This window comes from Mesoplodon densirostris, chromosome 1 (genome assembly GCF_025265405.1).
Source record: "Mesoplodon densirostris isolate mMesDen1 chromosome 1, mMesDen1 primary haplotype, whole genome shotgun sequence".
Classification (NCBI taxonomy): domain Eukaryota; kingdom Metazoa; phylum Chordata; class Mammalia; order Artiodactyla; family Ziphiidae; genus Mesoplodon; species Mesoplodon densirostris.
In genome coordinates, this window is record NC_082661.1 from 208,014,013 (window position 1) to 208,033,142 (window position 19,130).

The 19,130-nt window shown below is 42.4% G+C and overlaps 1 protein-coding gene across 2 annotated transcripts in view; it reads right to left on the reverse strand.

Annotated features, from left to right (window-relative positions):
- Positions 1–19,130, reverse strand: part of MARCHF1 (membrane associated ring-CH-type finger 1) — a 304,632-nt gene that overhangs the window by 18,255 nt on the left and 267,247 nt on the right. For both annotated transcript variants that reach the window (XM_060114799.1, XM_060114791.1), the window contains one exon: positions 1,187–1,334. In XM_060114799.1, the coding sequence (XP_059970782.1) occupies positions 1,187–1,334 (148 nt within the window). The remainder of the gene's footprint in view (positions 1–1,186; positions 1,335–19,130) is intronic.

Below are 19,130 nucleotides of genomic sequence, written 5' to 3' on the forward strand. Positions count from 1 at the left end.
GGAATAATGCATAATGAGTGGTAAACAACGTAGTTTGGTATAAACTGTATATAAATGAGTTAGTATTGACACAAAAATACCCCCCACCTGGTTTTTCTAGCACTTTCATTCCCGTTCAGAAGAGGACACTGCCTCTGGAGAACCCCTGCCAGACACATGCTCCAGCTACATAAAACACATCCCAGGGGGTCTGGGGTCCCGGTCCTTTTGAGCCCAGCCCTGTTCTGCCCAGAAGCAGCACCCAAGGAGCATGAGAAGGGGGGCCTTCCCCCCTGCTTTTGTCAATCCCAACACAGAGACACAGAAGAAAGAAACCTCTCCTTTAAAAAAATTCTTTTCCTCCTTCCTTCTTTTCCTCACTGCCTCTCATCTTGTTCTTCCACCTACTTCTTTTCTTGAGGGAGACACAAACTTCGTGTTATCATCTAAACAACTTCTCCTTCCAAATTCAGGGTTGGTTTTCTACATAATATATATATTTCCCTCCCAGGGGGAGGCTAGGGGATTATTCCTCACTGTTTCACCTGCTATGATTTAGGCTACAGGCTGAAAGCCAGCAGAACCTGCTGGGAAACAGAACTGGGTACAGAGGTGAAGATAAGCCATTTTTGCTCCTGTTTTAAAGGACCTATCCATTGAAAATGTCAGAATATGCCTCGGTGGTTTTAAGACATCTCTCTTTGCAGACTTGATACCATCCTTCATTATCAAACTTAGCACGGCAAATATTTCAAGCTGCAGTGTTAATCTATCAAGTTATAGTGTGCTAATTAATAAGCTGTAACACATCTCTGCTAACTGCCATCTTATTTGTGTGTTACAAGAAGCTGGTGATTGGGGTGAATTGAATACAATGAAAGACCTTCTGTTTTTACCACTGTTTGCCTTTTCCCATCAGGCAGAACCTGATACTTTTCAGCTCCTTGAAAAGCCTAAAGTGGTGCATGGCCTCTGTATATTTCTCCCCCACTAAGGTTTATGTGATAAATCTTATTTCTCAGCTTGGGAACCCTGTATGCTCGGTGCTTTATAGTCCGAGCGGTCATCAATAACATAACGACCAGACTCCGTCGCCAGTACTGGGTGTTGCTCGTGCACCCAACGTGCTCTGGGAAACATCTTCCCTGCCTGTCTCGGGGGTCGTCCCAAGATCCAAGAGGGAAAGAGAATGGGCACATGCTCTTACCATTATCATTGCCTTGCTTGATTTCCTCCGCTGTCCGATCAATCAACACGTACAAAGACCAGACCACGCAGGTGATGGCAATGACGTGGAAGGTGACAGAGCAGAATATCTTCCTCCTCTCACTCCTGGTCATCTGCAGTTTCTCCCACTGCAATTACAAATGAATCACACGCAACTGAATCCCCAGCCCGTAAATGTTGCTCCCCATTTATACCCCAGGCATAAATCATGAATCAAGGGAAAACAATGAAGAGCTGTCATTTTAGATGACACTATAATATTCACATAAGTCTTTGTGTTTGAAAAGATCTGAAGTCATAACCCGTGGAGTTATAACAAATTAAGCATATGTGAAAATGAAAAAACAAATTCCTACTCTCCAAACGAATTAAATTATGTCATTCCTGGTTTGCTACCCTGTAGTGCCCTGGTCTGTAACACGAAGGGGCCAGTTTTAATATTGTACAATTTTCAGAAATCATTTCCACTCAGGTGTCTGCATATTACTTCTCTGTGGTCCTAGGTTATAAGCAGTAATACATAGCCTCTTCTTGGATTAATATGTAACCTGATACAGTGTTGCATTCTTGAATGTGTCAATTGAACAAGTATTTGAATGGCTGAATGATATCTGTGAGAGAAAGTCAACACCTGTTCACAACTCTTCTCCTAGAAGACAAATTTTACCCTCCCGGCAATGGGAGAAGGTCAGCTGCAACCGCTTTCAGAGCAGCCTTGCTTTTCTGCTGCCACTACTGTCCCAACCACTGTCCCCAGGTCACACGCCCCCTCAGCCTTCGAGAGGGGGAGGGCCACAGTGTTCAGAGTAGGAAGTCAAGGATTACATGAGGGAACATCTCCATTATTTACTGTGAAGTAATAGGCTCTCAAATGAAATTTTTGCTACCAAACAAAATTCTAATGCCTTGACAGAGACACTATCACTTGATTACGGTGTTAGGATTTGATCTTTATTTTTCTTTGCATATTTCTATAGGAAAACCAAACCACTATGATCTTATTAGATCATGGATTATTTCAGTAAGCCATGATTCTTTACATTCTTTTTTCTTAAAAATTGAAGTATAGTTGATTTACAATATTGTGTTAGTTTCAGGTGTACAGCTAAGTGATTGTTTTATATATATGTAAATGTATACATATATTCTTTTTCAGATTCTTTTCCATTACAGATTATTACAAGAAATTATAGCTCCCTGTGCTATATAGTAGGTCCTTGTTTATCTGTTTTCTATATAGTAGTGTGTATCTGTTAATCCCAAACTCTTAATTTATCCATCCTCCCACCCCATCCCCTTTGGTGACCAAAAGTTTGTTTTCTATTTCTGTGTGTCTATTTCTGTTTTGTAAATAGGTCCATTTGTATCTTTTTTTTAGATTCCACATATAAGTGATATCATATTATATTTGTCTTTGTCTGGCTTACTTCACTTAGTATGATAATCGTTAGGTCCATCCATGTTGCTGCAAACAGCATTATTTCATTCTTTTTTATGGCTGAGTAGTATTCCATTTGTGTGTGTGTGTGTGTGTGTGTGTGTGTGTGTGTGTGTGTGTGTGTGTGTATGATATATATCTCACATCTTCTTTACCCACTCCTCTGTCGATGGACATTTAGGTTGCTTCCATATCTCGGCTAGTAGTGTGAACAGTGCTGCTGTGATTCGTCCCATTCTTTACCTGTTATGCTCTTGCTAAAGCAGAATCCTTGGAGCTTCAGAAGACACACTCCTTTCCCATCCTACCCCACCACCATGCTCCATGAAGCCCTGGCTCTGCCACCAGCTCTGAGACATGGTGAAGCCTTCGGTCTTTCCGGGTCCAGGTGCCTCATCTTCCTTAGAGTCAGAGGTGTGACAGAGAGGTGTGGTGGAGAATACACTCCTCTCCTTTTCCTGCATTAACAGACTAAGCCTCTGAGGGTTGGCACTGTGCCAGCTGAAGCTGCTTTCCCACCTTCCTGGCAGAGGTGACAAGGACTGTTTCCTACTGGTGAGATGTGAGTGGCTATCTCCTGGGATGCTGAGATTTTGTCTTCCTGACACAGGAATTGCCCCTTCCTCCTTCATTTTCTCTTCTTTGCTATTAATTAGGAATTTCTAATTAATGGTAAAAGTTCCAACAGTCATCTTGCAACCTTGAGGAAAAGTCTTGAGAATCGGACAGACCTCCGCCAATCGGCCACAGCTCACTTCCAGCTACCAGTCATATGCGAGGGAAAGAAAGCCCTGTCTGACTGACCCATTATTTCTCAGGACTCTGTTCCTGGCTGTCAAATGCCATTCCTGATAGGATCAAATAGAAACCTCCTAACTTCCCTTCTGGTCTGAATGTGAAGGTCCTATCATTTCATTTGTAAGAGAGCACAATGCTTAAAGTCTGATCATGACCCTCTAGGAAGCTTCTTAAACATTTTAGAGAAATAAATGTTTTATTTACAAACACTATCCGTTCCTCTCTTACTGGCCGGTTAGTCATCACAGAGTTTTCCTTACAGAGTCTGTTAGAGCCAACTAACCATTCGTACCTCATCTTGGACTTTCTTTTCCAACAAACTATATTTTATACATTATTCTAAGTAAATAATGGAAAAATCTTAGTAATGAAGCTACGGGGAAACCAGATACTTCAATCTAAAATCTATTTTTAATTAATGAATTGAGAAGATTTCAGGATGTGCATCCTAGCTTTTATCAAAACTTCACATCACAGGTGTGAAAGATTAATTTTTAAAATTTCATTTTGTTATTGATTTATTATATTAATCTGAATAATTTGTGTGATAATAGAACAGAACATTATTGTTTGGCAATAGCATTTTGTGATTTAATAGCTATTTCTTGGATTACCTCAGGATCCAGTATAATCAGATAAAAAGTGCAGGATGGTGCAGAAGGGTAGCTTTACATGTTCAAATGTCTTAAACGTTCCAAGCAGATGGCGATACCTTCACGCTAAAATATTCATAACAAACCAACCCTCACTTGTAAGTCTGGCTTTGGGAAAAACGCTTAAAAAGTGAATCTTCTTCAATCTAAGGAGCGTTTGGATGAAGCGGCTAAAACACATTCTTCAAAAGAAATGAGCCTCAAATAGAAAAATATCAGCGGGGCTGACAGGGATGAACCAAACTCCCTTTAGTTCCAGACAATAGAAGCTCTGAAGCTGTCACTTCCTAATCTCAGCAGCGTTTTAAGAAGTGGAGTGTTAAAGGACCAGCAAACGTTGCTACTTTTCTTTACAAATCCTCGCAGGGACCACTCAGGAATTCACCAGACAGCACACGAGTAAACGCGGTACCACAGCGCCCTCCTCCGGACGATCATATCACTGCACATGATACCCAGCACCAGGCATCCACTGAAACGTCATCAATTTCATAAAATGTTCGTCCACATTTTTGTACTTTCAGGTTTACATACAAAGTTTGAATAAGTTTTGCAAGCCCCACAGTGAGAAGTGGATCGAGGAGGCAAAGACAGCAATCTTACTTTAACAAAGTTGTCACGAAAGGGCAAATACTAATTTATTATTTGGGATGCTAAAATTCAACACCATCAGTTCGCAAAAGATTTTGTGATAGCACAGCGCTAATCTGCACAAATGCACATAGCATAGCGCTTCCCTGCCCAGTTTTATAAAGTAATGTGTGCTTATGCCCACAGACCACGTATCCGTTGTGAAACACCCCCCCCCCCCAAAGGCGAGCCTCCTGGGTGCTCAGTTTTTTTGTTTTTTGTTTTTTGTTTTTTTATGGTAAGCGGGCCTCTCGTTGTGGCCTCTCCCGTTGCGGAGCGCAGGCCCAGCGGCCATGGCTCACGGGCCCAGCCGCTCCACGGCATGTGGGATCCCCCAGGACTGGGGCACGAACCTATGTCCCCTGCATCGGCAGGCAGACTCTCAACCACTGCGCCACCAGGGAAGCCCGGGTGCTCAGTTTTAAGCGGACACGTCTCTGCAGGGAGTCTCAGAGGAGCTGGTGGAAGTGACCAGAAGCAGCAGGGCGGGAGGGGAGGCCGCAGAGTCAGTCGCTCGAGCGCCTGGGCCTCTTTCCTCGCCAGCCCTTGCCCTCCTCGGCCTGCTCGTTCCCTTCACCTGCAACACCAGCTTCACAATCTTAGCGCCCGGGACCTCGCTTCCCTTTACAGGATCCCTGGGTCTCTGGCACCTGTTTTACCGTCCTTAGCCTTTGATCCCTTATCCAGACCCCTCGACGATAGAGAGAATTGAACAGAACTCCGTTATTCAACTTAGAAATATACAATTAGATTGTTCTGAAAAGACTTCCAAATTGGAGCCAAAATTGACACACTGTTTCTGTGAAATTCTCCATTTGCACTAGCGAGATGAAACCGAGCAAGTTTTCTAATTTAAATTACTTGTATTTGCCTTCTGCCCTAAAATATAAATTCAAAAGCACGGCCTAATAAGAATGCTTTTTTAATGTATTTTTTGTTGAAGTATAGTTGAATTACAACGTTGTGTTAATTACTGTGGTACAGCAAAGTGACTCAGTTATACATATATACACATTCTTTTTTTTAATATTCTTTTCTATTATGGTTTATCACAGAATATTGAATATGGTTCTCTGTGCTCTACAGTGGGACCTTATTGTTTATCTGTGGGGCAGAGGTTCTTAAAGAGCTTCCCTAGGAGCATCAGCATCAACATGGGGCTTGTCAGTGTGACATTAATGAAAGAAGGAGGCCGTTTGGCTGACATGGCTCAGTGCCTGGGCACCCACATGAACAAACCAAAATCTAAGCCTCTAGACGTCTCACAATGGACACCAGTCAGAAGGTGTACATGGCGCGAGCTGGTCCCTCAACAGAATTACAAATAACCAGGTACACAGATCGCCTGGTTTTCTTGCTAAGAGTCAAAACCTCAAACGTGACATCCATAGATGTTCTGTGGGTCTACCGCAATCTGGAAAAACTCTCCCCCCCCCCCAGAGTACTCTGTTCCATTTTGATCCACCAATAATTACTACTTAGCATTGTTCATGCATGGTCCCACGTGAGGGGGTATTACACATTTCTGATTGAATGCAGCTCCTCTATTTCCCTTGGTAACAGGACAAGAGGAAATGGCCTCATGCAGCAGCAGGGGCTGGGACCCACATCCAAAGAACTTGCAAGCAGGGACAGTGAGTGTGGGCCATGTGCAGTGAACCTGTGAAGTCTCCCGCTGAAATGTAACTATGGGATTGACAGCTCTGATTGCAGGACATCTGGAGCACATGTTGATCTGGAGTTGGGGGAAGTAGTCACTGACATGCAGGGCAGGAAAGATAACACTGCAAGCATGTGGCGGTCTTACTGAAAAGTGGTTTACAAATTTTCCCACAAAGAAGAGGAATACTTGGGAACATGGAATCAATGGCTTCATTTGCTACCACCCTTGGCATCGAGAACTACTGAGTAATGGGTATTACCTGGACATGGAGGGAATAATAATACAGATTCTTCAGCTCTGGGAGTCCTTAGAAGTAGAAGTAGTTTTCAGCCTTGGCTGTCTAACAGAAGCCTCTGGGCAGGTAAGGTCCCAGCACACATACCAGACCTCACTGACTCCATCAACGAGAGCACACTTGGTCCGTGGTCCAAGCATGTCTGCTAAAAATGACTACGTGCTGTGTGCCCTGGGCTGGGTTACTTTAACCCTCTGTCCTTCCATTTCCTTATCAGTAAAATGGTGATAAGAATAGTATCTACAGCAGACACTGTGGAGAAAAGTATGAAGTTTCCTCAAAAAAACTAAAAATAGGGTTGCCATATGATCCAGCAATCCCACTCCTGGGAATATAGCCGGAGAAAATGCTAATTCGAAAAGACACATGCACCCCGATGTTCATTGCAGCACTATTAATAATAGCCAAGCCATGGAAGCAACCTAAGTGTCCACTGACAGATGAATGGATAAAGAAGATGTGGTACAGATATACAATGGAATTAGCCATAAAAAAGAATGAAAGAATGCCATTTGCAGCAACATGGATGAACCTAGAGATTGTCATACTAAGTGAAGTAAGCCAGAAAGAAAAAGACAAATATCATATATGATTATATGTAGAATCTAAAAAGTGATACAAATGAACTTATTTATAAGACAGAAACTGACTCACAGTCATAGAAAACAGAATTATGGTTACCATGTTTTATCTATGGAATCGATAAACAACAAGGTCCTACTGTACAGCACAGGGAACAATATTCAATATCCTGTAATAAACCATCATGGAAAAGAATGTGAAAAAGGACACATACGTATATGTATAACTGAATCACTTTGCTGTACACCAGACACCAGCACAACATTGTAAATCAACTCTACTATACTCCAATTTAAAAAAGAATAGTACGTACAGTACAGGGTCAAGTTTAAGTGAGTTAATGCACATAGTGAGAAGGGTATCAGGCACTTGGAAAGAATTCAACAAACGGCTATCATAACTTGGACCTCGCAGCACCACAGCACCTCAGCCAGTGAGACTCTGGTTGCTTCTACCTTCATGTTGATACCATCACTGGAGGATGAGGAAGGGGTGAGTTGGGATTTGGTCATTTTGCAGAATTAAGGCAGTCAAAGCGCCCCACCCCCATCTACTTTCCAAGTACAAATAGATTTTTCTGAATATTGACTCTCATAGCAGAGAAATAGTTTGTTTTTGTTAACTATTTATACAAAGACGGGCAAGTGGATGAATTACTGTGCATATCCTAGGTGGACTCTCTTGTGGAAAGACTGCACAACAATACACCCTTTATGGTTAGGACTGGAGAATGTATCACAGGTTGCAATGTATGTCCCAGTAACTTCTCATTCTTTTTGTCTGGAAATTCAAATCAAAATGTTATGTTAAAGCCACCTAAAGAAATACTGTTTTTGGTGACAGTTTTCACAGAAGGTTAAAGGGACTCAAATATTCCACATAAACTGCAGCACTGGTGCGAGCGTGCCGTTATAACTGTGTCTTCCCCGAGTAATGTAATCCACGAGAGGCAGCCTGGTGGGAAACATGCCCCAGGGCTGCTGTTCTGTCTTTGGGATCGTAAAACCCAAGCAGCTACCTGAGAATGGATAAGTAAAGAAATGGCTCTTTTTCCTCAAAGGTAATTCACTTGGATTTCTATACATAATGACTCTTACAGTTTGCTTTTCAAAAACATGTTTTGAGGCCAGCTGACACAACAGGGCTTTACCCAGAGATCTCCCATCATTTTACAGGATTCACAGTGGTACCTGGAACGGCTCCATTGAGTAGAAAGGTAGGGGGTGTTATAGTAGGGCCAATTCCACTTGTAACAAAAATCTGAGCATTACTGAAATATCATTTTAAAACTTAAGGAAAACGTGCACCTATTTAAAACAATAGCAGTAAAAATATATTATACTGATATGCTTGTCACATTCATTTGCAATGAGATAATAAGTTACTAAGAATTGTAACCAGCCCAGTGCTGGTGCAGAGAAATGTCAGCTACCTGATGAGAAACTGCCCAAACGCAAAGACACCAGTAGAATCAGAGGCCAAGGGAACAGAAGATGTTGCGAAGAGCCTGAGTAGCAGGGCATCTGGGCGGGAAGCAGGGGGTCCGAGGTGGTGGGAGGGGAGCACATTGGGACATTCAGGTGGAAAAGGCTGGAAGCCCTCTGCTCAGAGAGGCCCTGGAGTGAAGTGACAGGATGCAGACTCTGGGGTCTGGCACCGTGGATGAGAGCCTGGGCCAGGGAGCCTCACCTGTCTGACTTGGGGTGAGGAAACTACCTCCTAAGCCCTCGTTTCCTGGTTGGGACAACTGGGAGGTGAAACTATCCCTTGTAAAGGGTTGCGGTTAGAATTATATGAGAATAATATCCATACACAGTTAGCACTTCGTACGCCGTCAAGTAAATCAGGGGTCTTTAGCTGGTTTATGAAACAAAGTTTCATGCAGTTCACAGATGTTTAATTAGGCCCATAGTGGGTTTTATAAAATTATAAGTATTCTTGAATTCCTTGAAATGTAACAAACTCAGTTTGCTTTAGTCTCCACCAGTCTTTGGTTTACACCTTGCCCACCCACTCATCAGTGTCACCTGCTTGGTGCCTGTGGGCAACTGAATTTGTGACTCTGGAAGTGACAGCATCAGTAAGCAAAGTTCTTCAGTGACATGAAAGCCACAATGTGCAAAACACGCCCAGAGCTTTCAGGATCTTGAAAAGAGCTGTCGATCGTAGAAGCCAACACGAGAGGTGTCAGGAGGGCCAGTAGGTTCTAAAGAGATGCCCAGAAGGGAGCAGTGAGGAAGATCCAAGTTATCGTACTGATTTGCTGGAAGGAGTGTATTAGGAAACTGGTGTGTGACAATATTAATCTTACAGGTATAAATGGCCTAAAAATACTGTGGCCAGTAAATCCAAGGTTTCTAAAATATTTTAATAAAACAGATTAGCTATATTCAGCCAACTTGATCAGGATTAAATTTTTCTCTATATAATATATATGTATATTACACATTAAGTGTATATCTAAATATATATGAATCTCATGTTCCTTGAAGCAATTTTTCTTATGAGCCTTTTCTTGATTTCCCATTGTTTCAAGGAGTTCATGAGAGATGGAATTTCCTAAAAGTTCTGAGCAAGGCATTTGTAATACAGAAAAACAGTTTGCTAAGTGAAATCATCCACTAGATGGTGCAAAAATATCACAGATGAAGGGAGTATAGTGGAAAATAAAGAAACGGACGCAGGCTTATTTTATAGGTCTCCCTAGAGGGGAGATACACAATGTGGCCTGGGGAACATGTGCATTGGAATTGCTATGGTAATAGTTAAAAGGTGATTTCCTAGGCTCCGTCCAGATCCATACCTGGGGGTAGAACCTAGGTATCTGCATTCTTAGTAAGCACTCCAAGTGATTTTTATGTGTGCTGAAGTCTGAGAATAACTTCCCTGAGGGGGGAAAAAAAACCCCAGAGAAATACTTTAAAAAGAGGAGCTGTAATTTCTAATACTTTTTCACAAGAGTGAAAATATTCCACCCACCCCATATCCGGGTTGACTAACATGTTGTCATGTAAGAACACAAACTACTTAAAGAATTAATAGATGCATTTAAACAAAGTTACTTTAAAAATATTTAACCAGGGGGCTTCCCTGGTGGCGCAGTGGTTGAGAGTCCACCTGCCGATGCAGGGGACACGGGTTCGTGCCCCGGTCTGGGAAGATCCCACATGCCGTGGAGCGGCTGGGCCCGTGAGCCATGGCCGCTGAGCCTGCGTGTCCGGAGCCTGTGCTCCGCAATGGGAGAGGCCACAACAGTGAGAGGCCCGTGTACCACAAAAAACAAAAAAACAATGTACATACTTTAATTAAAAAATACTTTATTCCTAAAAAATGTTAACCATCATCTGAGCCTTCAGTGAGTTTTTATCTTTCTGTAATAGTAACATCAAAGACCACTGATCACAGATCACCACAGAAATATAATAATATTGAAAAAGTGTGAAATATTTCGAGAATTTCCAAAATATGACTCAGAGATAGGAAGTGAGCAAATGCTTCTGGAAAAATGTTGCCAGTAGACTTGATGCAGGGTCCTCACAGTCCCTCAATTTGTAAAAAATGCAGTATTTGTGAAGTGCAATTAAGTGAAGCACAATAAAATGGTTTGCCTATATATAACTTCCCTCAATTGTATGTAAAATGCTGTGTGTATTTCCTTTTTCTGCGGAGAAGTCTGTAATTTGCATTGGATGCTCAAAGAGGTCTGAGACATTTTCTGGATTAAAAGCCCTTGCTTTAAACTTCTCTCCCTTGAATTGGTTTAATAGTACTGGGTACATCCACTTCTTTCAAAATGAGGCAGCCCTGGACCGGGGAAGGATGAGAGGTACATAGCATCTCTACAGGCTGGAAATGAAACCTGTGGGCTGGGGACTTGACAAGTTTGGGAAATGAAGAGTAACTCTGCAACCACAACTGACCAGATTTCCTCATTTGCAGAACCTAGAGTGGGTTCCAATCCCAAATGCTGCTTCTCAGCCTTCTGGGTGGTGGGAGAGAATGCGTGATGCTTGCTCGTGTTGTCATGGAGATGCTCATATAAGAGCATCTTTATAAGAAAAGCAACTGTTTCCATCCTACCAGCCCCATATCTAGTTTTCCTCCATTTTTTTTTTTTTTTTTTTTTTTTTTTTTTTTTTTTTTTTTTTGCGGTACACGGGCCTCTCACTGTTGTGGCCTCTCCCGTTGCGGAGCACAGGCTCCGAATGCGCAGGCTCAGCGGCCATGGCTCACGGGCCCAGCCGCTCCGCGGCACGTCGGATGTTCCCGGACCGGGGCACGAACCCACGTCCCCTGCATCGGCAGGCGGACTCTCAACTACTGCGCCACCAGGGAAGCCCCCAGTTTCTTTTAAAACTTTGGTTTCAAGAGTGTCACTCTCCTCCACTGGCCCTTTGCCCCCTTCTGGCTGCTGCTGTTAATCTTTCTCTGCTGCCTCTTCTTTTCCACCTTCCCCTTTATCTTGGTCTCCAGGGCTCCATCTTCATCCCCATTCTCATCACACTTTCCCACTCTTCACTGACTCATCTGGGTCTGAAGCTTCCACTACCAGAAATGTCCTGATGGCTGTTTCTCTCTGCATCCAGACTCAAGCTCCCTGAGACTTACCTCCTGTTCTTGGCTGACCACAGGCATCTCAAGCTCATGTGTCCTGCGTGGACTTCTGATGTTATGTCCCCGGATTTGCTCATCTGCATGTATATTCTTCCCCAGTGAATATTCAGACTCTTCCCCCCATCATGCAAGGCAGAAAGCTGAGAGCCATCATGGGTGGTTTCCTACACCTCATCCTTCATCTTTGGTCCTTGCAGTAACTCAGGAACTAAACCTCACCACATGCCTTCCTCTCCATCCCCTCGGCTACTGCTGTACTGAATCATTTTCTTTCCTAGCTTGCATGTTGTACCTCGCCTGCTCACTCACATGGGCAATGCATCCTCCACACATGGCTGCAGCGCCATCTTGCAAAAATACAAATATATTAATTCCTTACTTAATACCCTGAAGTGTCTCTCCATTCCCTTCTGGATAAAATTGAAATTCTTTAGCAAAGCATCCCATATTACCTGACACTTGCTTTCTATTTAACCTCACCTATTATCTGTCTTAACAAGAATACTAATAGCTTTATATGGTTAATTTTATTCTCACAACCTTTCTATGATGGACATCTTATTATTACTTTCATTGTAGGTGAGGATGGGAGATTAAGAAACTTGCCTATGGTCATCCTTCTCTCTGGCAAAGCCAGCTATTTTCAACTTGCGAATTATTCATACTCTATGCATGTAAATGCACCATTTTCTTGCCTAGAATGTCCTCAACTCTCTAGATCTCACTGGAAGACATCTAATCACCATTTATGACCAGTTTCAGTTCCCCCCTCTCCTAGGAAGCATTTCCTAACCATCCAGCAAACATGATCACCCCTACTCTGAACCACAGAGGCAGTATGGGCTACCTAAAGCCATAGACCTGGGCATAATGTTGATCTAAGTCTGAATCCTAGGTCCACCGTGTAAAAATTGACACCTTAAACAGTTTAGTTAACCTCCGCTGGCCTCTGTTTACTCACTTCTGACACTATGATAAGAACATCTACTTCATGTTTCTTGGGAGGGTTAAAGGAGGTTAGGTATATAACAAAGCATGCACCACAGGGCTCGGCACCAGTAAGCAACCAGTGAACTCTGGCTGATTATGGTGGCCACTAACATAATGCAGCTTAGTGTGTCATTACTGTAGATGATCTACACCTCTACCAAATCTACTTAATGGTAATGCAGGAGGAAATTTTCCTTTGGACCTCAGTGACCTGATAATCTATGTATTTGCTGAAATATTTCTATTTGTATACTAAGAATTATTTAAATGACCACATTTCTCTCTTTGGTTTGGCTGCTGAACTGTTGGAAGTACGCAGCTCTTCCCATGCAAACAGCGTACAGACCACAGTATGAATCTTCCTTATGTTTGCTTTAGGATTTTACTTCACTCACCTTCTTTGCCTACAACCTCCTTATTCTTTCGCTTATGTTTTGGAATGTATTTCCGAAAGCAGGATCAAGTTCTTCGTGCACTGTGATGGGGTGCTAATAATCGTTGAAGGCTGCAATAGGAGAGGGCTGAGCTGAGCAACCTGAAAGGCTTTGTAGACAGACCGACAGGTGAATACCTGATCTGTCAAATCACGATAATGGGAAGAAAATAATGCCAATGCTTCAATAGCAGATATGATCATCTGTACTATTTTGTATAGATAAAACTCTTTATTGAAATAAGAATGGCAACTGAAAGGTGCTGAGGTGTGTTTTATCTAATAAATGTGCACCATGAAAATGCTCTGAGCCAGTAAGACCCATGTAGAAACTTCGTTACAGCCATATTTGTGTCTCAAAGCTTTGGGAACTGTGAAATGAAAGATGGCTCCCTTTGATGTGATCAACTTTTGAGCAAAAATGTAAGGAGCGGGAAATCATATGACTTTTTGAAAAACTAACTGGAAACCCGTGCCAGCAGTATTGCATGAGGGACTAAGAATTACTTCCAATTATTTACATAATTAAATGTAGCCTGTGAGTTGTATTGCCAAGACTAGGTTAAAAATAAAGTCTTCAAATGTGGCACATATGCACATATGCACATATTCCATGGCATATTCTCCTACTCAGCTGTGAAAAAGAATGAAATAATGCCATTTGCAGCAACATGGATGGACCTAGAGATGATCATACTAAGTGAAGTCAGTCAGAAAGAAAAAGACAAATACCATATGATATCACTTATATGTGGAATCGAAAATATGACATAAATGAACTCATCTACGAAACAGATTCACAGACATAGAGAACAGATTTGTGGTTGCCAAGGGGGATGGGAGGTGGGGGAGGGATGGATTGGGAGTTTGGGGTTAGCAGATGCAAATTATAAACAACAAGGTCCTTCTGTAGAGCACAGGGAACTATATTCAATATTCTGTGATAAGCCATAATGGAAAAGGATATGAAAGAGAATGTATATATATGAATAACTTCATCACTTTGCTGTACACCTGAAACTAACACAACATTGTAAATCAACTATATTTCAATAAAATAAATTTTAAAAAAGTCTTCGAATCTTTAAACCTCAGTAAGAATCTTAACCTAACCCAGTTTTCTTATTAATAGTGAGCTAGCAAAAATAGTAAAATGCCCCCTACTATTCTTCTATTGAGATTTTCTTTTAAACCAACCTCTCGGGAGCCCAGATCTCTGGGGAGACACCTTCCCCCTTGATGTCAGCACCTGAATTCAAGCGTGATGCTGTCATAGCTTCCCAGGGAATTGTGGAGTTAGCCCAGTTACATGGAAACAACTCTCAAAACTGGGTCTTGACTCTTAAAAAGGGGGGAAATATACAACAGGTGGGTGCTGTTAACCCAAGAAAATACTTTGTCTTTTATGTGATTTAATTTCACAGACCATGAAAAAGCTGTTGACTGCAATCAATTTACATAGAAATTAGTTGAAATATGCCGACATTGTTACCACAGCTCCAAAAAAGTAACTGCCTTTAGTAAACAACCTCACATCTCCTGGAAATGCATTGATAGGACACAAATGGTATGGGATTAATGTTAACACTTTAATATACACATTATCCCTCAAGTCAAATTCTTTCACTGTAATGACACGGTATCTTATAAAAAAGTAATAGCTTTGTGCATGCAGGGGATGTATTTGACCCTGTATATTATAAGAGATGATTGAGATTTAGGGTTTGCAACACTGGAAATGGTTTTCTAGAGGGGAGAAAGCAGTTAAGTGGGTTGCCTTGACAACATGGGTTAGTTGCATCAAGAAATCCATGGCAATGCAGGAGCTTCTGGTATGTTAAGATTGCAAACTATCTCGCAAGTTCGGTTAAAAGAAAACGAATCCCACTGCAAGGCAGTGTTACCTGACCTATGAAATATTAGTTCTCACTTTTTTGTTGTTTTTGCGGTACGCGGGTCTCTCACTGTTGTGGCCTCTCCCATTGCAGAGCACGGGCTCCGGACGCGCAGGCTCAGCGGCCATGGCTCACGGGCCCAGCCACAGGTGGGATCTTCCCGGACCGGGGCACGAACCCGTGTCCCCTGCATCAGCAGGCGGACTCTCAACCACTGTGCCACCAGGGAAGCCCAGTTCTCACTTTTTATCATGAACCTTGTTAGAAAATAGATGAAAAATCTAGGTGGACAAGATAGGACAGGGGGAAGAAAACAGGAAGTACAAGGGTTCTATTAAAGGGTCTTCCCCACTCTCCTCCACACCCCTGCACCCCCAACAGGGCTCCAGGGATCCCTGCATGTTCTCTGAAAGTCAATTCTGCTAAGAAAAGGTGTCTCGCCCCAATTCTGTTCATTTCCCCAGCAGTCTCCCACAAAGCTTCTCTGTGGGGAATATCCCATGTCCATATTGCATATTCATAAATAATGAGCGTAATAAGGATTACCACAACAAAGCTGGTTATTAGTGGAAGCGAAAACAAAACCTGTTAACATGCATGCCCCCTAGTCCAATTATCCTGGCAGGGCTGAGCAGAGATTTATCTGCAGAGCATCAAGCCTCAAAGACAAAGCCTGTTACTGAAAACAAGCTTGTTTCTTCCCACCCTCTAGCAAGCAACCCTTTATGGCCCTGTTCTAAGCACACAGTTTTGATATTCTGCTCCTAAAATCTCCATCAAGCAATTTTGAAGGAGGAGCTTGGGTTTTCCTTTCTTAAAGCCTTTTTTTAAAAAGGTAAACAGAACTATGCTTTTCTTTGGTTAAACTGCAGTGTGAGTTTCACTTTCAAAGTAGTCTAAGGCTATGATTCACCTGTACATCATCCGAGATGGGCCCTGAGTATCTGGGCTGCTCTTCCCTTTTGTATTTCCTGGCTTTAGGATCATGGAAGGGAATGGGGACCAGAGGGACACATATTAGGAGCAGAGGGACTGCCTCTGTAGCAACAAAGTGGAGAAGCAGTAGCCCAGACTCCTGTGAGTTTAGATGGTACAAATAGGCAGGCGCTGGCAGCTCCCACACCTGCAGGGCCAAGGTCACCCAGCAGAGTGGGCCACTGAGCACGAAAGCTAAGAACTAAGACAGTTTTCCTTCCAAGGGGCGTTTGTTTTCTTTCTCCTGCAAAATAGACAGGAAGCCCTAATAGGTGGACCCGTCCCCTACAGTAAAGTCCAGTGTTACTCATGAGGCTTTTTATGTATCTTGGAGGCAAAACCCATCCCTTCAAGCCTATGAACAGCCTAGAGGGTGCCGAAGGATGCCAGCGACACTGCTGTTTAGGTGTATCTTTAGAAGTGACAGGTGAATGGGCAGAGCATCAACAATGACTCACTGGCCAGATACCAGGCAGAAAAATAGGCATGTTATTTGGGAAGTAGGCCAAAGAAGGCGTCCTGGACGGCTTCTGATGCCATCTTAAACGTTAGGATTTCTCCATCAAGATGAGAATAGAGGGAATGCAGACAAATATTAAGCCACCATTTGTGCTCTTAGCTAAGTCCTTTAACCTCATCAGTCGAGAAGCCAACCAATACATCTCCTATGCACACACTCTTCTAGGACCATGGGAAACAGGAATTTCACCCACGAAGACAGGACTCATCTTTCTCCAATGACCTCTTTCCTCAAGGTATCAATAAATGGCCCACCTGTCCTTTGATCCACTCAGTGTGACCACACATGGGTCAGTCTCACATGGGAGCTCTTTGGGTGAAATACATGAGTCTATCTTTGTGGTCACATTGAAGAAAACCCCTCTATTTCAGAGCAGAAAGTAGGCATATCTAAATAAAAGCTACAACTGGTGAAAAGCAACAAATATGACGCAGAAGGAAATCTTGCCTTCTGGTCCTCACTTTACACAAATGTGTAAGATGTGCAATAATCTTTGGGTCTTGTGTCTTTCTGCCCCTAAAAAAGTAAAAAGATTTCCGATCTTTTTTCTTTAGAGGCCAGGGGTTTCAGAGTCCCAGGGGCTACCAGAGAACAGGAAGGCCTCTGAGTCCCCCTTCTGTAACTTTTCTCACTAGTCTAAGCGGAGTATTTCAGCTTTTACCCCTTGTTATTTACTCTTTTATTTAACATTTTAATTTTGGAATAATTTCAGATTTATAGAAAAGTTTCAAAGATAATAAAAGCTGTATGTACCCCTCACCCAATTTCCCCTTATGTGAGCATCTGATGTCACTGTCATACATTTGTCAGAGGAAGACAACAGCACTAGTACATTAATATTAACGCAACTCCAGACTTGTGAGGGTTTCACCGGTTTTCCCACAAATTTTCTTTTAACTTTTAACTAGACACTGTTCCCTGAAGAAAGTTTGGAGACTACTTTTGGAGTTGTAAGCAACAATCTGGTGCCTAAGTGAGGCTTTCTCTCTGATGGCATCAGGATGTCTTAAGTTCCAAGTTTGGAATAAATTCTCCTTACATGACTCCGTGCTACAGAAAGCATGGTCCTACACTGGCATTACCTGGGAGCTGATTAGTTATACAGAATCTCATGCTCCACCGAAGCTTACTGAACAATCAAAACTTGATATATTTCTTGAGATTTATTTCCATAAGTCTATAGGAAAGTTCATTTTAAAGACCATCTAGAATTTCATCACATGACAATCTCCTGCACTGCCCTATTGCACCCTTCTTTACCCTTATCTAGAGGCAACCACTTAAATGTGGTAGGTGCTGCTTCATTTTTTTCTTCAAATTTAACATATTTTTAAGAATTTATTTTATTGATGTATAGTTGATTTACAATGTTCTGTTAATTTCTGCTGTACAGCAAAGTGATTTGGTTATACATATTCATTCTTTTCATATTCTTTTCCATTATGGTTTATCACAGGATATTGGATTAGCTCCCTGGCTATACAACAGGACCTTGTTGTTTATCCATTCTATATATACCAGTTTGCATCTGCTGATCCCACAGTCCCAATCCTTCCCTCCCCTGCCCCCCACACCCTTGGCAACCACAAGTCTGTTCTCTATGTCTCTGAGTCTGTTTCTGTTTCGTAGATAAGTTCATTTGTGTCATATGTTAGATTCCACATATAAGTGATATCCTATGATATTTGTCTTTCTGACTTCACTTAGTATGATAATCTCTAGGTCCATCCATGTTGCTGCAAACGGCATTATTTCATTATTTTTTGTGGCTGAGTAATATTGCATTATATATATATATATAGACACACACATATGTGTGTGTGTGTGTGTGTGTGTGTGTGTGTGTGTGTGTGTGTGTGTGTGTGTGTGTGTATATATTCTTCCTCATCCATTCTTCTGTTGATGGACATTTAGGTCGTTCCCATGTCTTGGCTATTATGAACCATGCTGCTAGGAACATTGGGGTCCATGTATCTTTTTTAATTATAGTTTTCTCAGGGTATATGCCCAGTAGTGGGATTGCTGGGTCGTATGGTAGTTCTATTTTTAGGGTTTTTTTAATTTTTCTTTTTGCGGTACGCGGGCCTCTCACTGTTGTGGCCTCTCCCGTTGCGGAGCACAGGTTCCGGACACGCAGGCTCAGTGGCCATGGCTCACGGGCCCAGCCACTCTGCGGCACGTGGGATCCTCCTGGACCAGGGCACGAACCCGTGTCCCCTGCATCAGCAGGCAGACTCTCAACCACTGCGCCACCAGGGAAGCCCCTATTTTTAGTTTTTTAAGGAACCTCCATACTGTTCTCCATAGTGGCTGTAACAATTTACATTCCCACCAACAGTGTAAGAGGGTTCCCTTTTCTCCACACCCTCTCCAGCATTCGTTATTTGTAGGTATTTTAACGATGGTCATTCTGACTGTTGTGAGGTGCTATAGTAGGT